The sequence below is a fragment of the Macrotis lagotis genome, chromosome 7, assembly GCF_037893015.1.
Source record: "Macrotis lagotis isolate mMagLag1 chromosome 7, bilby.v1.9.chrom.fasta, whole genome shotgun sequence".
Taxonomy (NCBI): Eukaryota; Metazoa; Chordata; class Mammalia; order Peramelemorphia; family Peramelidae; genus Macrotis; species Macrotis lagotis.
Genome location: NC_133664.1, coordinates 213,957,843 through 213,975,939, shown reverse-complemented (window position 1 = coordinate 213,975,939; position 18,097 = coordinate 213,957,843). Strand labels below are relative to the sequence as shown.

General features: G+C 35.2%; 1 protein-coding gene across 1 annotated transcript in view; it reads right to left on the bottom strand.

Annotated features, from left to right (window-relative positions):
• IPO8 (importin 8) overlaps positions 1 to 18,097 on the bottom strand; it is a 178,016-nt gene that overhangs the window by 136,397 nt on the left and 23,522 nt on the right. The window contains exon 3 of the mRNA XM_074195331.1: positions 2,222 to 2,378. Coding sequence (XP_074051432.1) covers positions 2,222 to 2,378 — 157 coding nt within the window. The remainder of the gene's footprint in view (positions 1 to 2,221; positions 2,379 to 18,097) is intronic.

The window sequence follows — 18,097 nt, the reverse complement described above, 5'->3', positions numbered from 1 at the left end:
GAGTAAGGGAAAAAAATTTCGCCTCTATAAGTAATCAGTATTGATCAAATATATACTTACATGCTTACCTTTGAAAGGAAAGAACATTTACATAAAATAGTAGCTTGATTAGGTTCCATTCAAAATCCCTTAGTGTCACCAACTCGGAAAACTCTTCTACAACATTGTTCAAAATTAATAACTAATATTTTATATCACAATTTTAAGTTTTTCTTAAGCACTTCATGTATCTCATTGATCTGATCATTTTACAGATGGGGAAACTAAGGCCAGAAGGCTTAGTGACATAAAACTACTAAAGATCAGAGATACAATTCAATTCAGGTCTTTCTAACTCCGTCTACTCTATCAACATTACACCACCTTGATACCTTGAAAGGGGAATATGGTATTATTGGGGGGGGGGGGGGATCACTGGATTTGGAGTTGGGGACCTGGATTTGAATCCCAAATCTATTACTTTTTGCCTATGTGACCTGGTACAGGTTACTTAACCTGTTTGGGTATTATGCTAAGGACCTTTCCATCTGAAAATATTATGCTATTCTGAAAATGAGTTAGAACATATTTTTCTAAGGGACAGCTAAGTTGGCACACTGAAAAGAGTGCCAGGTCTAAAGTCAAAACAAAGTCATCATCTTTATTTTAAAACTAGCCTCAGATACTTAGTAGCTCTGTTATCCTGAGCAAGTACTCTCTTTGCTTGTTTCATCATCTGCAAAATACACTGGAGAAGGAAATGGCAAATCTCTACAGTATCTTTGCAAAGAAAACACTAAATAGGGTCAAGAAGAGGCAGACATGACAAAAATGATTAAACAACAACAAAAACAGGTTTGAGAGGGTAACAGATCAGAGATACAAAATAATACAAAACTAGTAAGTGTCAAAAGCACTTCCAAACAACATTATAGTGTCTATTCCCCTAATCCCATTATCTCTCATCAAATCAGTTACATTTATGTTCCAATTTGTTTTACTACTACTACTATTAACTCCTCCATTCTGCAACCTCTTAATATTTCTCATCTTAATTTGCTAAGCAAAGTTCTCTGTCAAACAAACTATATCTGTATATATAAACTCATATCATTATCTCAGATGTTTTGAGATCATGGATTACTTCTGGGAGATATCAGCAAAAAAAAAAAAGTAAAGTTAAACTTTATGCTACAATAAAGGTAAACAATTCATGGTACTTAAGATAAAAGTTTACCACTACCTAATTTATAGTCTCTATTTCTTTCCTAGTCTCCTTCTCTATATTCTCCTATTCATATCTCTTCCTTCATTCCTTTTCTCTGATTATGCTTCATTTTAAAAGCAAGTTTTCTACCTGGAAGTACTTCTCAGGATTAAGGTAAAGTCTTAATTCTAGATAGTTTGCAACAGTTTTTCCTATAATATTAATTTTAGCTCTCATTTCTTAGCCTTTTCCACTCTATTCCCAGTAATACTTTGGAAATTTCACCATCTTGTGAAATTTGGAAATCTCACCATCAGATTCAATCAGTATCTCTGACTGGACAGTACAGATGCAAGCTCTACCTAAACAGAGGACAGACAAACCCGCAAATATAACATTTCTCATCAAACTGTATTTATTCCCTTTGGACTTCTTCAGACCTGGTATCTCTTACCTCTCTCATTTTTCAGCTGTTTTTTTTTTTTGTCTTTTTATGACTTCCCCTTAGATTGCAAACAGGCATCTTTGTTTTTTATAATTTTTACAATTTCTATCCATAGTGCTTAGCGCACACACACATACACACACACACACACACACACACACACACACACACACACACACACACACAAAGTGAAATGACAGGTTGAATGCCCTAGGAGTAAATTTACCAGTAATGGAAAAGATAAAAGAAAAAAGTAAGATAAAAAATTGAATGGTACAAAAAGTTATGTGAGATCAACTAAAGCAAAATCATTTCTATATTTGGAATTTCAATGATTTTTATTTAATCAAAAAGTCTTTTGCCTTAACTAAAAAATAAAAAAAAATTTTAAGAAGTAAAATTCTGTCTACAAAAAAATACAAAAAATAGATTACTTGATAAATAAGAAAGCAGTTAAAAAAATGAGTCCTTTTTCATTGCATTGTTCCCTTTGAAAACCAAAAATTATAATAATTTTAACTGAATTTCCCCCCATATAAACCAAATATTTTATGCCTCTTATTGATGTAAACACAGATAGTATAATGTACCTCACTAAATCTGGAGATCGAATTATTCCTTCCACAATGTTATCTCGAATCTGCTGTCGATCATTTTCATGAATGTTGAATGGAAATATGGCTTCTCCCGGTGGGGGTTCTCGATCTGGCCAGTACTGCGTCACCATGTTCTTCAGGTAAATGGCAGCTGAGTTACAGAAAAAATCCTAACATAGCACCATGGAAAGGATGGATTTAATTCAGCTTTACAAAGAGTGAAAGGCTACAGCACTATGTGCTGAATATGAAGTACAGTGAAGATGGAATGGGATATAGTTCTAAGCAAACAACCAAAAGGTGAGAAAATATATAAAAATTGAAGACTTTTCTTTAGCAAGTAAAGAACATTTAGTTAAAAGTATTATGTAAATCCAGATGAATATTTTCAATAACCAAAAAAAAACAACATTAATTTCCAATTTGTGCCTTAGATCACATAAGTGATTTAAACCAAAATTGGTTAAATAGATCTCTAACATAAAGTCATACTATTCATAAAGACAACAATGAAAGGACAATGAAGTAAAAACTGAATTTTCATTTCCCTAAATAATTGTGTAGGTTACTTCTCTTTACAATATTTACAAGTAAACTTTATTACTGTAATTCTCACAAAATGTATAAGTATCAATTTTCAAATTTCTAAAATTAACAAAATAAACATTTTAAAAGAAAAGCTTTGCAAAAATTAAAGTTTTGGGGTGTGGATAGGTGGCCCAGTGGATAAAGCACTGGCCCTGGAGGCAGGAGTACCTGGGTTCAAATCTGATCTCATACACTTAACAATTACCTAGCTGTATGGCCTTGGGCAAGCCACTTAACTCCATTTGCCTTGCAAAAAAAAAAAACCATAAAAACAAACAAAAAAATAGAAGTTTTTATACTACTTTTTAAATATTCTAGTCATTCTGTTCAATATTAGATAGAAAGATATCTTAAAGAATCTTCTTAAAAAGCAATATAGGTAAAGGGGCCAAGATGGCAACAAGAATGGATCATGTCTTAGGCACTCTCTCATAAAACTCATAAACTAAGGACTCTAAATTTTCAAGAGACAGAACCCACAAAAGGACCCAGTGAGGCAGTTGTCCTACTCAAGGTAACCTGGAAAAGAACAGAAAAGATCTGTTCCCCAGAGTTGGAGGGGCAGCCCATCAGAGCAAAAGAACTTCAGCCTCCCAGAGGCAGCCCCTAACAGCAGGGGCGGAATCTCCTGAGCTATGCCCCAGGGAGCACCAGACACAAAGTGGCAGAAAAATGGGGGGGGGGGGGACCTCTGCCAGAGCAAGCACTTGAAACCCAGCCCTCAGAGCACAGAGCAAGCAACTTGGTCTTGTGGCAGTGCAGATCCAGCAAGAGAAGCAGGTGGGAGTCCATAAGCAGGAGCCCCCAGGGAATGAGCCCATTGAACCTAGGGAGGGGAGTTAAGGGAGAGAGACTACCAAGCTCTGTCCTCTGCCCCTGGAACAGGACTCTGGGGCTCTGCCCACATTCAGATCCTGATCGCAGTCTAGACCCCACCATACAACAGCAGGGCCTCCCCCCACCTCAGCCATGTGGCAGAGGCAGGGCGCATATGGTCATTCACAGACCAGGAGGGAGGACGGAGCCTCACACACTGAGACCCTTGTGGGAGTGTCCCAAAAGCTCAGGAAGCACCCCAAAACCAGGCTCAGGCTGGGAAAATGAGCAAGCAGAGAAACAAGAGGAACACCATTGAGAAATATTTTGCATATGAACCCAAGAAGGATCAAAATACTCAGTCTGAAGATGAGGAAGCACAAGCTCCTGCATCTAAAGACTCCAAGAAAAACAGAAATTGGGCTCAGGCTATGACAGAGTTCAAAAAAGACTTTGAAAATCAAATGAAGGAGTTAGAAGAAAAACTGGGAAAAGAAATGAGAGAGATGCAGGAAAAACATGAAAATGAAGTCAGCAGCTTAGTCAAGGAAATCCCCCAAAATACTGAAGAAAATAGCATGCTAAAAACCAGCTTAGGTCAAACGGATAAAACAGTTCAAAAAAGTTATTGAGGAGAAGAATGCTTTAAAAAGCAAAATTGGCCAGATGGAAAAAGAGATAAGAAAACTCTGAGGAGAACAAATCCTTCAGACAAAAAATAGAATTCAGGGAGATTGATGAATTTACCAGAAATCAGGAATCAATACTTCGAAACCAAAAAAATGAAAAATTAGAAGAAATGAGAAACATCTCATTGAAAAAACTGATATGGAAAACAGACTTAGGAAAGATAATTTAAAAATTACTGGAATACCTGAAAGTCATGATCAGGAAAAGAGCCTTGACATCATTTTCAAAGAATTACTACAGGAAAATTGCCCTGATATTCTAGAAGCAGAGGGCAAAATAGAAATGGAGAGAATCCACCGATCCCCCCGAGAAAGAGATCCCAAAAAACCAACCCCCAGGAATATTATAGCCAAGTTCCAGAACTCCCAAGTCAAAGAGAAAATATTACAAGCAGCCAGAAGGACACAGTTCAAATATCGTGGAGCTGCAGTCAGGATCACACAGGACTTAGCAGCAACTACACTGGAAGCTCGTAGGGCTTAGAATATAATATACCAGAAGGCCAAAGAGCTTAGAATGCAGCTAAGAATGAACTACCCAGCAAGGCTGAATGTCCTCTCCCAGGGAAAAAGATGGACTTTCAATGAACCAGGGGAATTTCAAATGTTCCTGTTGGAATGGCCAGAGCTGAACAGAAGGTTTGATCTTCAGATACAGGACTCAGGTGAAGCATGGAGATTGGAGAAGGGGAAAATATGAGGGACTTAATGATGAACTGCATGTATTCCTATACAGAAAAATGACACTGATAATACTCATATGAACCTTCTCAGTTAATAGAGCAGGTAGAGGGAGCTTTTATAGTTGAAGCACAGGAGAAAGCTGAATTCGAAGATAAAATATGGTGTAAAAAATGGAGTCAATAGAAAAAAAAAGGGAAATGTAATGGGAGAAAGAAAAAGGAGAGGGGGAATAGGCCAAGATATTTCATATAATAAGATTTTTCTTTATTATAATGAGCTATTCCAATGATATGGAAGGGGCGGAAGGCAAGGGGGAATGAGGGAAACTTCGCTCTCATCAGAGGTGACTAGGAGAGGAAACAGCATATATACTCAATGGGGTATAGACATCTGGAGTAAGGAGGAGCTGGGGGGGGGGGGTGGACCATGGGGGGAGAGTAGTCAGATATAACACATTTTCTTTTTTACTTCTTGCAAGGGGCTGAGATTGGATGGCCTGTCCAGGTCCATAGGGCCAGGTGGATGCTGGGCCTAAGGGGTGGTATGTGGGCTCGAGGGCTCTTGGCTCCAGGGCCAGCGATCTGTCTGCTGCACCATTCAGCTACCCTACAGCAGAGTCAGATTGAAAGAAGAGAGAAAATATAGTACATGGTAGTAGAGCAGTATGAATGGAGGGAGATGTGATCATCAATGGCAACGGTGGAAAAATATGGAAGTAACTTTTGTGATGGACTTATAAAGAATGTGATCCACCCGCAACAGAGCTGGTGGTGTTGGAACACAGACTGAAGCACTATTATTATTATTATTATTATTATTATTATTATTATTATTATTATTTTGGGGGCTGCAGGACAAAGGGGGCTGGGTGGCCTGCCTGGGGCTGCATAGCAGGGTGATTGGGTGTCTGAGGCCGGATTCGGACTTGGGTGCTCCTGGCTCAAGAGCCCGTGCTCTGTCCGCAACCCAGACACCCCTACTATTATTACTATTTTATTTTATTTGGGGTCTTTTTTTTTTTCGTTTTTGCAGGGCAGTGGGGTTGCGGTGGCTTGCATGTCACACAGCGGGGTAATTGTTGGGTGTACAGGGTTGAATATGGACTCATGTGCTCCTGGCTCTAGGGCTGGTGCTCCGTCCACTGCGCCACCTGGCCAAACCTACAATTATTACTATTTTTTTAATTTTCTTTTTAATTTTTTCTCTCCCCTTTACTTTATCACTCAAGCAAGTCTATATTTTTTGGGGAGAGGGGGTATTTTGTTTACTCTTAAACAAGAATATTTTATTAATGTATAAAAAAACATTTGTACATAAAGAGAATAAATATTAAATAAAAAAGCCTTATACAATAAAAAAAAAAGAAAAAAAGAAAATGACCACATAAGAAGTGGATAAAGTGTCTGCTCTTACCTCACCATGGTTCTGACTATGTCATTCAAAGTAGTATAATGTAAGCTACCATATGGGCTAACAAAGCAAACAATATATGTCAGTCTATTTGAATGATGCAAGGAGCCTTCTAAAGTAAATCTTGGCAGAAAACCAAAAATTCCACTATAAACTCATTTTTTTATAATTAATCATCTTGCCATTATATTAACTGAAATTCAAAACACAAAGCCTATAAACAAATACTGGTTCTCAAATGAAGTCATAGCACACTAGTATAAATATACATGGCGGCAGCTAGGTGGCGCAGTGGATAGAGCACCAGCCCTGGAGTCAGGAGTATCTGAGTTCAAATCCAGCCTCAAACACTTAATAATTACCTAACTGTGTGGCCTTGGGCAAACCACTTAACCCCATTGCCTTGAAAAAACAAAACAAATATATCTCCTGACTCTCCTATACAACAGAACTCTTAAGGAAAAAAAAGCTTGAGAATCACAGTTCTCTGGCATAATAAATCATCATATACAAAAGGCACACTGACTAGTAAATTAAGAAAATCTCTAATTAATAACTTTTCAAATCTCATGTCTTACACATAATGAGCACACATTTTTGGGCAAGTTCAGTCACTTTCAGTGGTTAACAAAAAGTTCGCAACCCATAAAATTATAGGTCCTACACAATTCAGAAAAGCCCTGTTAAAAACTTGCATGAACTGATGAAGACTGAAATGAGCAGAACTAGAACAACATTGTACAGTTACAAGGGATTTGCTCATCTCAACAGTACAATAATCAAAGACAATTCTAAAGGACTTATGATGGAAAATACCATCCACACCCAGAAAAGAACTAGGGGGACCAAATTCAGACTAACACTTAAAATTTTCAATTTTGAATTTTTAAAATATTTGGGGGGGAGTCCCTCTCCCTTTTTTCCCCTTTTTGATTTAATTGTTTTTTTTACAACATGATTAAAATGTATATGTTTAACATAGTTATTCATGTATAACCTATATGAGATTACTTTCTGTCAGGGGAGAGGGGAGGGAGAAAAATATGAAACTCAAAACCTTGCAAAAAATGATGTAAACTATCTTTGCATGTAGTTGGAAAAATAAATAAGATATTTTTTTTAAAATTACAGCTCCTATCTGTAATGGAAAATGCAATCCATATCCAAAGAAAAAACTGTGGAGTGTGAAATACAGAACAAAGCATACTATGTTTATTTTTAAAACTTTTTAAATGTTTTTTCTTTCTTTCTCATGATTTTCTGCCTTAATTCTGAATTCTCTATCACAATATGACTAATATGAAAATATTTTAAACATGACTGCACATGTACAAACTACATCAGATTGTTTTCTGCCATGTTTCTGCCAGTTTGATTTTGTCCAAATGTCCATTTTTTTAAAACTTTTATCAAGATACACTAGTACATTACAAAACATTAATATTCATTTGTCAAGAATCATTCAGGAATGCAGTGAAACTGTTCCACATCAGTGAGTTTTTACTATAATTAAAATAAATAAATATTATTAATTTCAGAGTTCCCTCAAACAATACAGATAGCAACCCATCTATGCAACTCTTATTCATATCTCCACTTAATTCACCATGAAGGCTCCTTCTAATATATTGGAGGCCTGCTTGGCCTTCTCCTGATATCCTGAGAAATACTAGGGAGTAATATGTCTGCTGACCTGTCATCCCACAAGAACAGGTTGTCATCTTTCTAATGGCATCTTTTACTTGGTTATCTATTATATCTTGTTCATAACCACAATGAATCCCATCACTACTATATAGATGACATTCATTTTAAATTTTAATCATTTATCCAACAACGATTTATTAGGTATCGAAGATACAAAGACAAAAATTAAATTGCCCTTGCCCTTTACCATGGTCATATTCTATCAGATGATACAGCATGTACATAAATAAAGTAAGAAAAAAAATTAAATCAAAATAAATTGAGAGAAGGGCATTAGCAGCTGGGGTGAGGAAAGATCAGGAACAAAGAGCATATAGGTGTTACAAAAGTATCTTCAGTGACTATTAGAGAGTACATGTCTCACTGACAAGAAATGAAGCCAGCTGAATATTGATATTAAAATGACAAGCCTTTACACAAGACAGAGGAGTAAATGACCACAGGAAATTGGTGTTTGATAAACCTCCAAATCCAGCTGCTGCGGTAAGAACTCACTTTCTGATATAAACTGCTGGAAAAATTAAAAAACAATAGGGCACAAATCAAAATAAACTAACATCTCACATCTTAACAAGATATGGTCAAAATGAGTAGTCACTTCAGACATAAAGAGTGATACCATAAGTAAATTAAGAAAGTAAAGAATAGTCTACCCTGTCAGATAAGGAGAAGGAAAATATTAGTGACCAATAGGAGACAGAGCATAATAAATGTAAAATAAATAATTTTGATTACATTAAAGACTTTTGCTCAAATAAAACTAGTGTAAAGTTTAGAAGGAAAGTAGAAAACTTGGAAACGATCTTTACAGCAAGTAAATCAAAGTTAGAACGCAAGCCATTTCCCCAATTAAAAAGTGGTCAAAGGATATAAACAGTTTTCAAATGAAGAAATCAAAGCTATTTATAGTAGAAGAAACACTCTAAATTGATTTTGGTAAGAAAAATGAAAAAATAACTGAGATACCACCTCATACCTATCAGACTGGTTAATATGTCAAAAAAGAAGATGATAAATGTTGGAGAGGATGTGGGAAAAATTGGGACACTAATGCACTGTTCAGAGTTGTGAACTCATCCAACCATTCTGGAGAGCAAGTTAGAACTACGTCCAAGGGGCAGCTAGGTGGCATAGTGGATAAAGCACCAGCTTTGGAGTCAGGAGTATCTGGGTTCAAATGCAGTCTCAGACACTTAATAATTACCTAGCTGTGTGGCCTTGGGCATTTGCCTTGAAAAAAACCTAAAAAAAAAAAGCTAGATAGAACTATGTCCAAAGAGTGATAAAATGATGCATACCTTTAGATCCATCGTTACATAGTATCCCAAACTGATCATAAAATGGAGAAAAGGACCCACACGTGCAAAAATATTTATGTCTTTCTCATGGTGGCAAAATTGAGGGCAAGTCAGCAACACTACCAAATAATTTTTTTACTGAGCTAGAAAAAATAATAACAAAATTCATCTGGAGCATCAAAAGGTCAAGAAGAGCAATGGAATTGATTAAAAAAAAAAAGCAAGGGAAAGTGGTCTAGCTCTACCAGATCTAAAACTATACAATAAAGCAGAAGTCATCAAAACTGCCTTGGGCTGGTTAAGAAATAGAGGAATGAGGGGAAGTTAGCTAGGTGACACAGTGGCTAATCGAGCACCAGCCCTGGAGTCAGGAGGACCTGAGTTCAAATCTGACCTCAGACACTTAATAATTACCTAGCTGTGTGACCTTGGGCAAATCACTTAACCCCCTTCATTGCAAAAATCAAAAACAAAAAAAAAAATAGAGTAATGGATCAGTGAATTAGGATAGTTTCAAAAGAAAAAGAAGTGACTACAGTAATCTACTGTTTGACAAATCCAAAGACATGAGTTTCTGGGATAAAAACTCACTATTTGACAAAAATTGTTGGGGAAACTAGAAATTAGTATGATAACAACTAGGCATAGGCCCATATTTCACACCCTATACCAAAATAAAGTCAAAATGGGTACAGAAATTAGACATCAATTGCAATACTAGAGAACAATTAACAGACCAAGAAATACTTTATCTACTTGATTTATGGAAAGGGGACAAATTTATGACCAAACAAGAAATAAGAGTACATTATAACTGCAAAATGACTGATTTTGACTATATTAAATTAAAAAGGTTTTGCCTTAATAACATCAATGCTATCAAAATCAGAAGGAAAACAATTTTCACAACTAGGAGTTCTGATAAAGGTCTATCTCAATCCTCCCACAACCTCTCCAATATTGATCATCTTCCCTTTTTCTCATCTGGGATAATCTAACATTGTTGTTTTAATTTGCATTTCTCTAATCAATAGTGAATAGGAGCATTTTTTTCATACGATTATATATAGCTTTAACTTTTTCATTTGAAAGGTGCATATTCATATCCTTTGACCATTTATCAATTGGGGAATGACTTGTAATCTTATAAATTTGATGAATATATAATTTTAGAAATGAGACCTTTGGGGCAGCTAGGTGGTGTAGTGGATAAAGCACTGGCCCTGGAGTCAGGAGTACCTGGGTTCAAACCTGGTCTCAAGACACTTAATAATTATCTAGCTGTGTGGCCTTGGGCAAGCCACTTAAGCCCGCTTGCCTTGCAAAAAAAAAAAAAAGAAAAGAAATGAGACCTTTACCAAAACTCCTGATTGTGAAGTTTGTTCCCCAGTTTTCTGCTTTCCTTCCAATTTTGGCATCACTGAATTTATTACTACAAAAACTTTTTATTTAATATAGTCAAAATCATTCATTTTGCAGTTTATAATCTGCTCTAATTCTTGTTTGATCATACATTTATCCCTGTTCCATAGATTAGATAAGAGTATTTTTTGGTCCATTAATTTATCTATGGTATTGCTCTTTATGTCTAAATCCTGTATCCATTTTGACCTTATTTTAGCATAGGATGTGAGATGGGAATCTACGCCTAAAATTTTCCAGTTTTCCCAACAATTTTTCTCAAATAGTGATTTGAAGCTAATGTCTTTGGGTTTCTCAAATAGTAGATTACTATAGTCATTTACTGAAGTTTCTTTTGAACCTATCCTAATTCACTAATCCATAACTCTGTATCTTAATAACCAGTACCAGGCAGTTTTGATGACTGCTGCTTTATAGTATAATTTTAGGTCTGATAAAGCTACGCCACCTTCCTTTACCTTTTTTTTCATCAGTTCCCTTGCTATTTTTGCTCTTTTGTTCCTCCAGATTAATTTTATCACTGTTTTTTCCAGCTCAATAAAGTAGTTATTTGGTAGTTTGATTGGTATGGCACTGAATAAGTAATTTAATTTGGGTAGAATTGGAACTATGCCCAAAGAGCAATAAAACTTTGAACCATCAATTCCAATTCTGGGCGGATGTCCAGAAGAAATCATAAAAAAAAATATGGGAAAATCCTAGATGTTCCAAAATATTCATAGCAGTTCATTTTTGTAATGGCAAAGAATAGAAAATTGAAGGGATGCCCATCATTTAGGGAATGGTTAACCAAGTTATGATATATAAATATAATGGAACACTATTTTTCTATAAGAAATCATAAATGACCGAACTCTAGAAGAGCATGGAATGAATTACAGGATCTGGCACTGAGCAAAGGGAGCAGAACCACGAGAACAATGTACACATTAATAACAACATTATGAGATGATCAACCTTGATGGATGCAGCTGATCTCAGCAGTTCAGAGAACTAGGACCACCCTATTAGACTGGCAGAGGAAGAAAACAAACAAAAAAAAACCATCAGAATTTGATGAACACTACATTTACTTTTTAAAAAATATCTCTTATGTATTTAACACTACATTTACGTTTTTAAAAAATATCTGTTATGTATTTCTTTCCCTTAATCCTAATTCCTTATACCCAAAAATGACTAATCTGTAAACATATTTAACATAAATATGTATGTACAATAATAACCTGACTGTTCACCACTGAGAAGAGGGAGGTAGGAAGGGAGGGTGGAAGGAAATTTTGTAACTTCAATACATACATATATATACATATATATATGTATATATATATGTGTGTGTGTGTGTGTGTGTGTGTGTATGTATATGGATGAATGTTGAAAATCTTTCATAAAATGTATTTGGAAAAATAAAATATCAATTAAAAGAAAAATAATGATTGAACCAAGTTGTGATATATGAATGTAATGGAATACCAATGCGCAAGAAGAAATGACAAGCAGGCAGATTTCCAAAAAAATCTGGAAAGTGTTATACAAATTGATACAAAGTGAAATGAGCAGAACCAGAACAACATTGTACAACAGTTAACAGCAACAACGTGTGATGATCAACTAAGAATGACTTAGTCTTCTCAACAACAGTATGATCCAAGACAACTCAAAACAACTCATGAAAGAAAATGCAATTCATATTCAGGTAAAAAAAATAGATGGCACTCAAAGTGCAGATGAATTTTCACTTAATTTTTTCATGTTTTTTTTATTTTTGATTTGTTTCTTCCTTCACAACTGTGACTAATATTGAAATGTTTTACATAATTGCATGTATATCAAATTCTCTACCATTTTAGGAAGAGGGGGAAGGGAAGGAGGGAGAGAGAAAAATTTAGACTTAAAATTTTTTAAAAGTGAATGCTGGGGGTGGCTAGGTGGCATAGTGGATAAAGCACCGGCCTTGGAATCAGGAGTACCTGGATTCAAATCCGGTCTCATGACACTTAATAATTGCCTAGCTGTGTGGCCTTGGCCTTGGGCAAGCCAATTAACCCCGTTTGCCTTGCCAAAAAAAACCTAAAAAAAAAAAAGTGAATGTTGGAGAGGCAGAACCAAAATGGCGGCCAGAGAGGATCATCTCTTAGGAGCTCTCTCTAAAAAATTATAAACTAATGACTAACTAAATTTTCGACAGACAGAATCCACAGAGGGATCCAGTGAGGCAGCTCTCCAACCCAAGGTAACCTGGAAAATAGCAGAAAGGCTCCTCTCCCCAGAGTTGGAGGGGCAGCCAGCCAGAGCGAAGGAACTTCAGCCTCTAAGAGGCAGCCCCAGGGTGCTGGAAGCCACAGCTCACAGAAGCGAGGGCAGTTTCCTGAGCTACACCCAGGGAGCACCAGGCACAAATTGGGAGAACAATATGCTTACAAAAACTCGTTTGAAGCAAAGAGATACATATAGAGTAAAGATAAAAGGTTGGAGCAAAATATATTTTGCTTCAGCTGAAGTGAAAAAAGCAGGGGTAGCAATCCTTAACTCAGATAAAGCAGCTGCAAAAATAGATAGCGTTAAAAGAGATAAGGAAGAAAACCATATCTTCCTAAAGGTACCATAGACAATAAAGTTATTTCAATACTGAATATGTATGCAACCAGTGGAACAGCACCCAATTTCTTAGAGGAGAAGCTGAAAGAACTACAGGAAGACACAGACAGCAAAACTCTACTGGTGGGAGACCTCAACCTCCCGCTATCAGATCTCAATAAATCATATCATAAAATAAACAAGAAAGAAGTTAAGGAGGTAAATAGATTGTTAGAAAAACTAGATATGGTAGACTTATGGAGGAAATTTAATGGGGACAGAAAGAAATATACCTTTTTCTCTGCAGTACATGGAACTTATACAAAAACTGACCATGTATTAGGACATAAAAACCTAATGATCAACTGCAGAAAGGCAGAAATAGTAAATACATCTTTCTCAGATCACAATGTCATAAAAATCATATGCAATACTGGGCCAAGGAGATATAGACCCAGAACAAATTGGAAACTGAATAACCTCATTTTAAGGAAGGAGTGGACCAAAAAACAAATTATAGAAAAAATTAATCATTTTATCCTAAATAATGACAATAAACAAACAACATACCAAAACCTATGGGATTCACTCAAAGCAACAGTCAGAGTATATTTTAAATCTTTAAATGCTTACATGAATAAATTAGACAAAGAGGAAATCAATGAACTAAATATGCAACTAAAAAAAATTAAAGAACAAATTAAAAATCCCCAATGAAATGCCAAATTAGAAATTCTAAAAATTAAAGGAGAAATTAATAAAAGCAAAAGGAAAAAACTATTGAATTAATAAATAAAACCAAAAGTTGGTTTTATGAAAAAAACAATAAAATTGATAAACCTCTGGTCAATTTTATTAAAAAAAAGAAAATCAAATTGCTAGTATCAATAAGTGAAAAAGGTGAACTCACCACCAAATGAGGAGGAAATTAAAGTAATAATTCAAAATTATTTTGCCCAACTCTATGCCAATAAATTTGATAACCTAAATGAAATGGATGAATATTTACAAAAATATAAGTTGCCCAGGTTAAATGAAGAGATTAAATACCTAAACAACCCTATCTCAGAAAAAGAAATTCAACAAGCTAGAACTGAACTCCCTAAGAAAAAAATCTACAGGTCCTGATGGATTCACAAGTGAATTCTACCAAACATTTAAGGAACAATTGGTTCCAGTTCTATATAAACTCTATGGAAAAATAGGGGAAGATGGAACTCTGCCTAACTCTTTCTATGAAACCAATATAGTGCCAATACCTAAACCAGGAAGTGTTAAAACAGAGAAAAAAAATTATAGACCTATCTCCCTGATGAATACAGATGCAAAAATCTTAAATAAAATCTTAGCAAAACGATTACAACAATTTATCACTGGGATAATACATCAAGTAGGATTTATTCCCAGGAATGCAGAGTTGGTTCAATATTAGGAAAACTGTTAGTATACTCAATTATATCAACAACAAACCTATCAGAAATTATATGTTCATATCAATAGATGCTGAAAAAGCTTTTGACGAAATACAGCAACCATTCCTATTAAAAACACTAGAGAGTGTAGGAATAAAAGGACTGTTCCTTAGAATAATTAGCAGTATCTATCTGAAACCATCAACAAGCATTATACTCAATGGGGAGAGGCTAGAGGCATTCCCAAAAAGATCAAGGGTGAAACAAGGGTGCCCATTATCACCACAACTATTCAATATCTTATTAGAAATGTTACCTTCAGCAATTAGAGAAGAAAAAGAAATTGAAGGAATTAGAATTGGGAAGGAAGAGACAAAACTCTCACTCTTTCCAGATGACATGATGGTCTACCTAGAGAATCCCAAGAAATCATCCAGAAAACTATTGGAAACAATTAGCAATTTTAACAAAGTTGCAGGATATAAAATAAACCCTCATAAATCCTCAACTTTTCTATATATGTCTAGTAAGATACAGCAGGAAGAGCTAGAAAGAGAAATCCCACTTAAAGTAACCTCAGACAATATAAAATACCTGGGAGTCTATTTGCCAAGGCAGACTCAGAAACTTTTTGAAAACAATTATAAAACACTTCTCACACAAATTAAATCAGATTTAAATAACTGGGCAAATATCAACTGCTCATGGATAGGTAGAGCTAATATAATAAAAATAACAATTCTAACAAAACTAAACTACCTGTTTAGTGCCCTACCAATCAAAATTTCAAAAAATTAATGAGTTAGAAAAAGTTGTAAATAAATTCATATGGAGAAATAAAAAGTCAAGAAGTTCCAGAAATTTAATGAAAAAAAGTATAAAAGAAAGGGGATTAGCCCTACCTGATCTAAAATTATATTATAAAGCATCAGTCATCAAAACTGTTTGGTATTGGCTAAGAAATAGAGTGGTGGACCAGTGGAATAGATTAGGTGCAATAGCAGGAAACAATTATAGTAATCTGCTGTTTGATAAACCCAAAGAGTCCAGCTATTGGGATAAAAACTCTCTCTGATAAAAACTGCTGGGAAAATTGGAAGTTAGTATGGGAGAAATTTAGATTAAATCAACACTTCACACTATACTAAGATCCAAATGGATACAGGATTTAGACATAAAAAACAATACTATAAGAAAATTAGAAGATCAAGGACTAGTTTACCTGTCAGATCTATGGAAAGGGGAGCAGTTTATGACTAAGGAAGAGATGGAGAAAATTACCAAAAACAAAGTAGATGATTTCGATTACATTAAATTAAAAAGCTTTTGCACAGATAAAATCACTGTAACCAAGATCAAAAGAAATGTAGTAAACTGGGAAACAATTTTTACAACTAATGATTCTGACAAAGGACTTATTTCTAAAATATATAGAGAACTGAGTCTTTTTTTATTTTTTTTATTTTTTTTTAGGTTTTTGCAAGGCCAATGGGGTTAAGTGGCTTGCCCAAGGCCACACAGCTAGGTAATTATTAAGTGTCTGAGACCAGATTTGAACCCAGGTACTCCTGACTCCAAGGCCGGTGCTTTATCTACTACGCCACCTAGCTGCCCCTGAGTCTTTTTTTTTTTTTAAAAAAAGCCATTCCCCAATTGACAAATGGTCAAAGGATATGCAAAGGCAATTTACAGATGAGGAGATCAAAGCAATCCATAGCCATATGAAAAATTGCTCTAAATCATTAATTATTAGAGAAATGCAAATTAAAGCTTCTCTGAGGTACCACCTCAAACCTCTCAGACTGGCCAATATGACCAGAAAGGTTAATTATCATTGTTGGAAGGGTTGTGGGAAATCTGGGACACTATTACACTGTTGTTGGTGGAGCTGTGAACTCATCCAACCTTTCTGGAGAGAAATTAGGAACTACACCCAAAGGGCAACAAAAATGAGCATACCCTTTGATCCAGCAATGCTACTACTGGGTCTATACGCTGAAGAAATGATGAAAAAGAGTAAAAACATAAGTTGTACAAAAATATTCGTAGCAGCCCTGTTTGTGGTGGCAAAGAATTGGAAATCAAGTAAATGTCCTTCAATTGGGGAATGGCTTAGCAAACTATGATATATGTATGTCATGGAACACTATTGTTCTATTAGAAACAAGGAGGGATGGGAATTCAGGGAAGCCTGGAGGGCTTTGCATGAACTGATGCTGAGTGAGATAAGCAAAACCAGAAAAACACTGTATACCCTAACAGCAACATGGGGATGATGCATTGTTCATCAGTGCAACAATCAAGGACAATTTTGGGCTGTCTGCAATGGAGAATACCATCTGCATCCAGTGGAATTTGAACAAAGTTCAAGGACTATTGACTTTAATTTAGAAAAAAAACAGATAACATATTGTCTGATCTTGTTAACTCATACTTTTTGTTTCTTCCTTAAGGATATGATTTCTCTCTCATCACACTCAATTTGGTTCAATGTACAACACAGAAACAAAGTAATGACTGACAGATTGCTTTCTGGGGGGGGAAGTAAGATTGAGGGGAAAATTATAAGACTCAAATAAAATCTTTAATAAAAGGGAAAAAAACCTTGCAAATGCCTCAGTACTCTCAGAATTATATATAGCAAGTCACTTAACCCCACTGCCTTGCAAAAACCTAAAAAAAAAAAATATTCTACATACAAGTTTATGCTTCAAAACCAAATTATCTTTGGCAGCTATCTCTCCTCTTGGGAAGTAAATCACTAAATAATGAGTAAAGCAATTTCTGGGCTCTTTTGATCTTCTTGTTGTGTTAATAGATTTCATAGTATAAAATTACTGTAATCAAGTATTAATACTATTTCCCTCTATTAGAAAACTATTGATTGCTATTTTTTATTTTGTTTTCATATCACTAAAATTTAACAAGGGATCTCACTATAAGGCAATCCCTTTACTCACTTCCTAATATAATTTACTAACCACAGAAGTTTTTCCAAACTTTTATATCCCTCTTTGAACCTTCAAGTGTCCCCTTCCCCAATCTAATATCACCTATATTCTTCAATTTTTATGACTATTGTTATTATTATCATTCAGCTGTGTCCTAAAATGGTGGTCCCAGAAAAAAAAGCAACCAGTAAGAAAAAGAAGACTCCAGGGAGGTTTCTGCAATACAAAATGGCAAGAAATAATGCTTCTTATTGCTTAGGGTATATAATAAAATCAGCTGCTCCAACTCCTTTCTTTATTGTAAGCCATTTTCTAT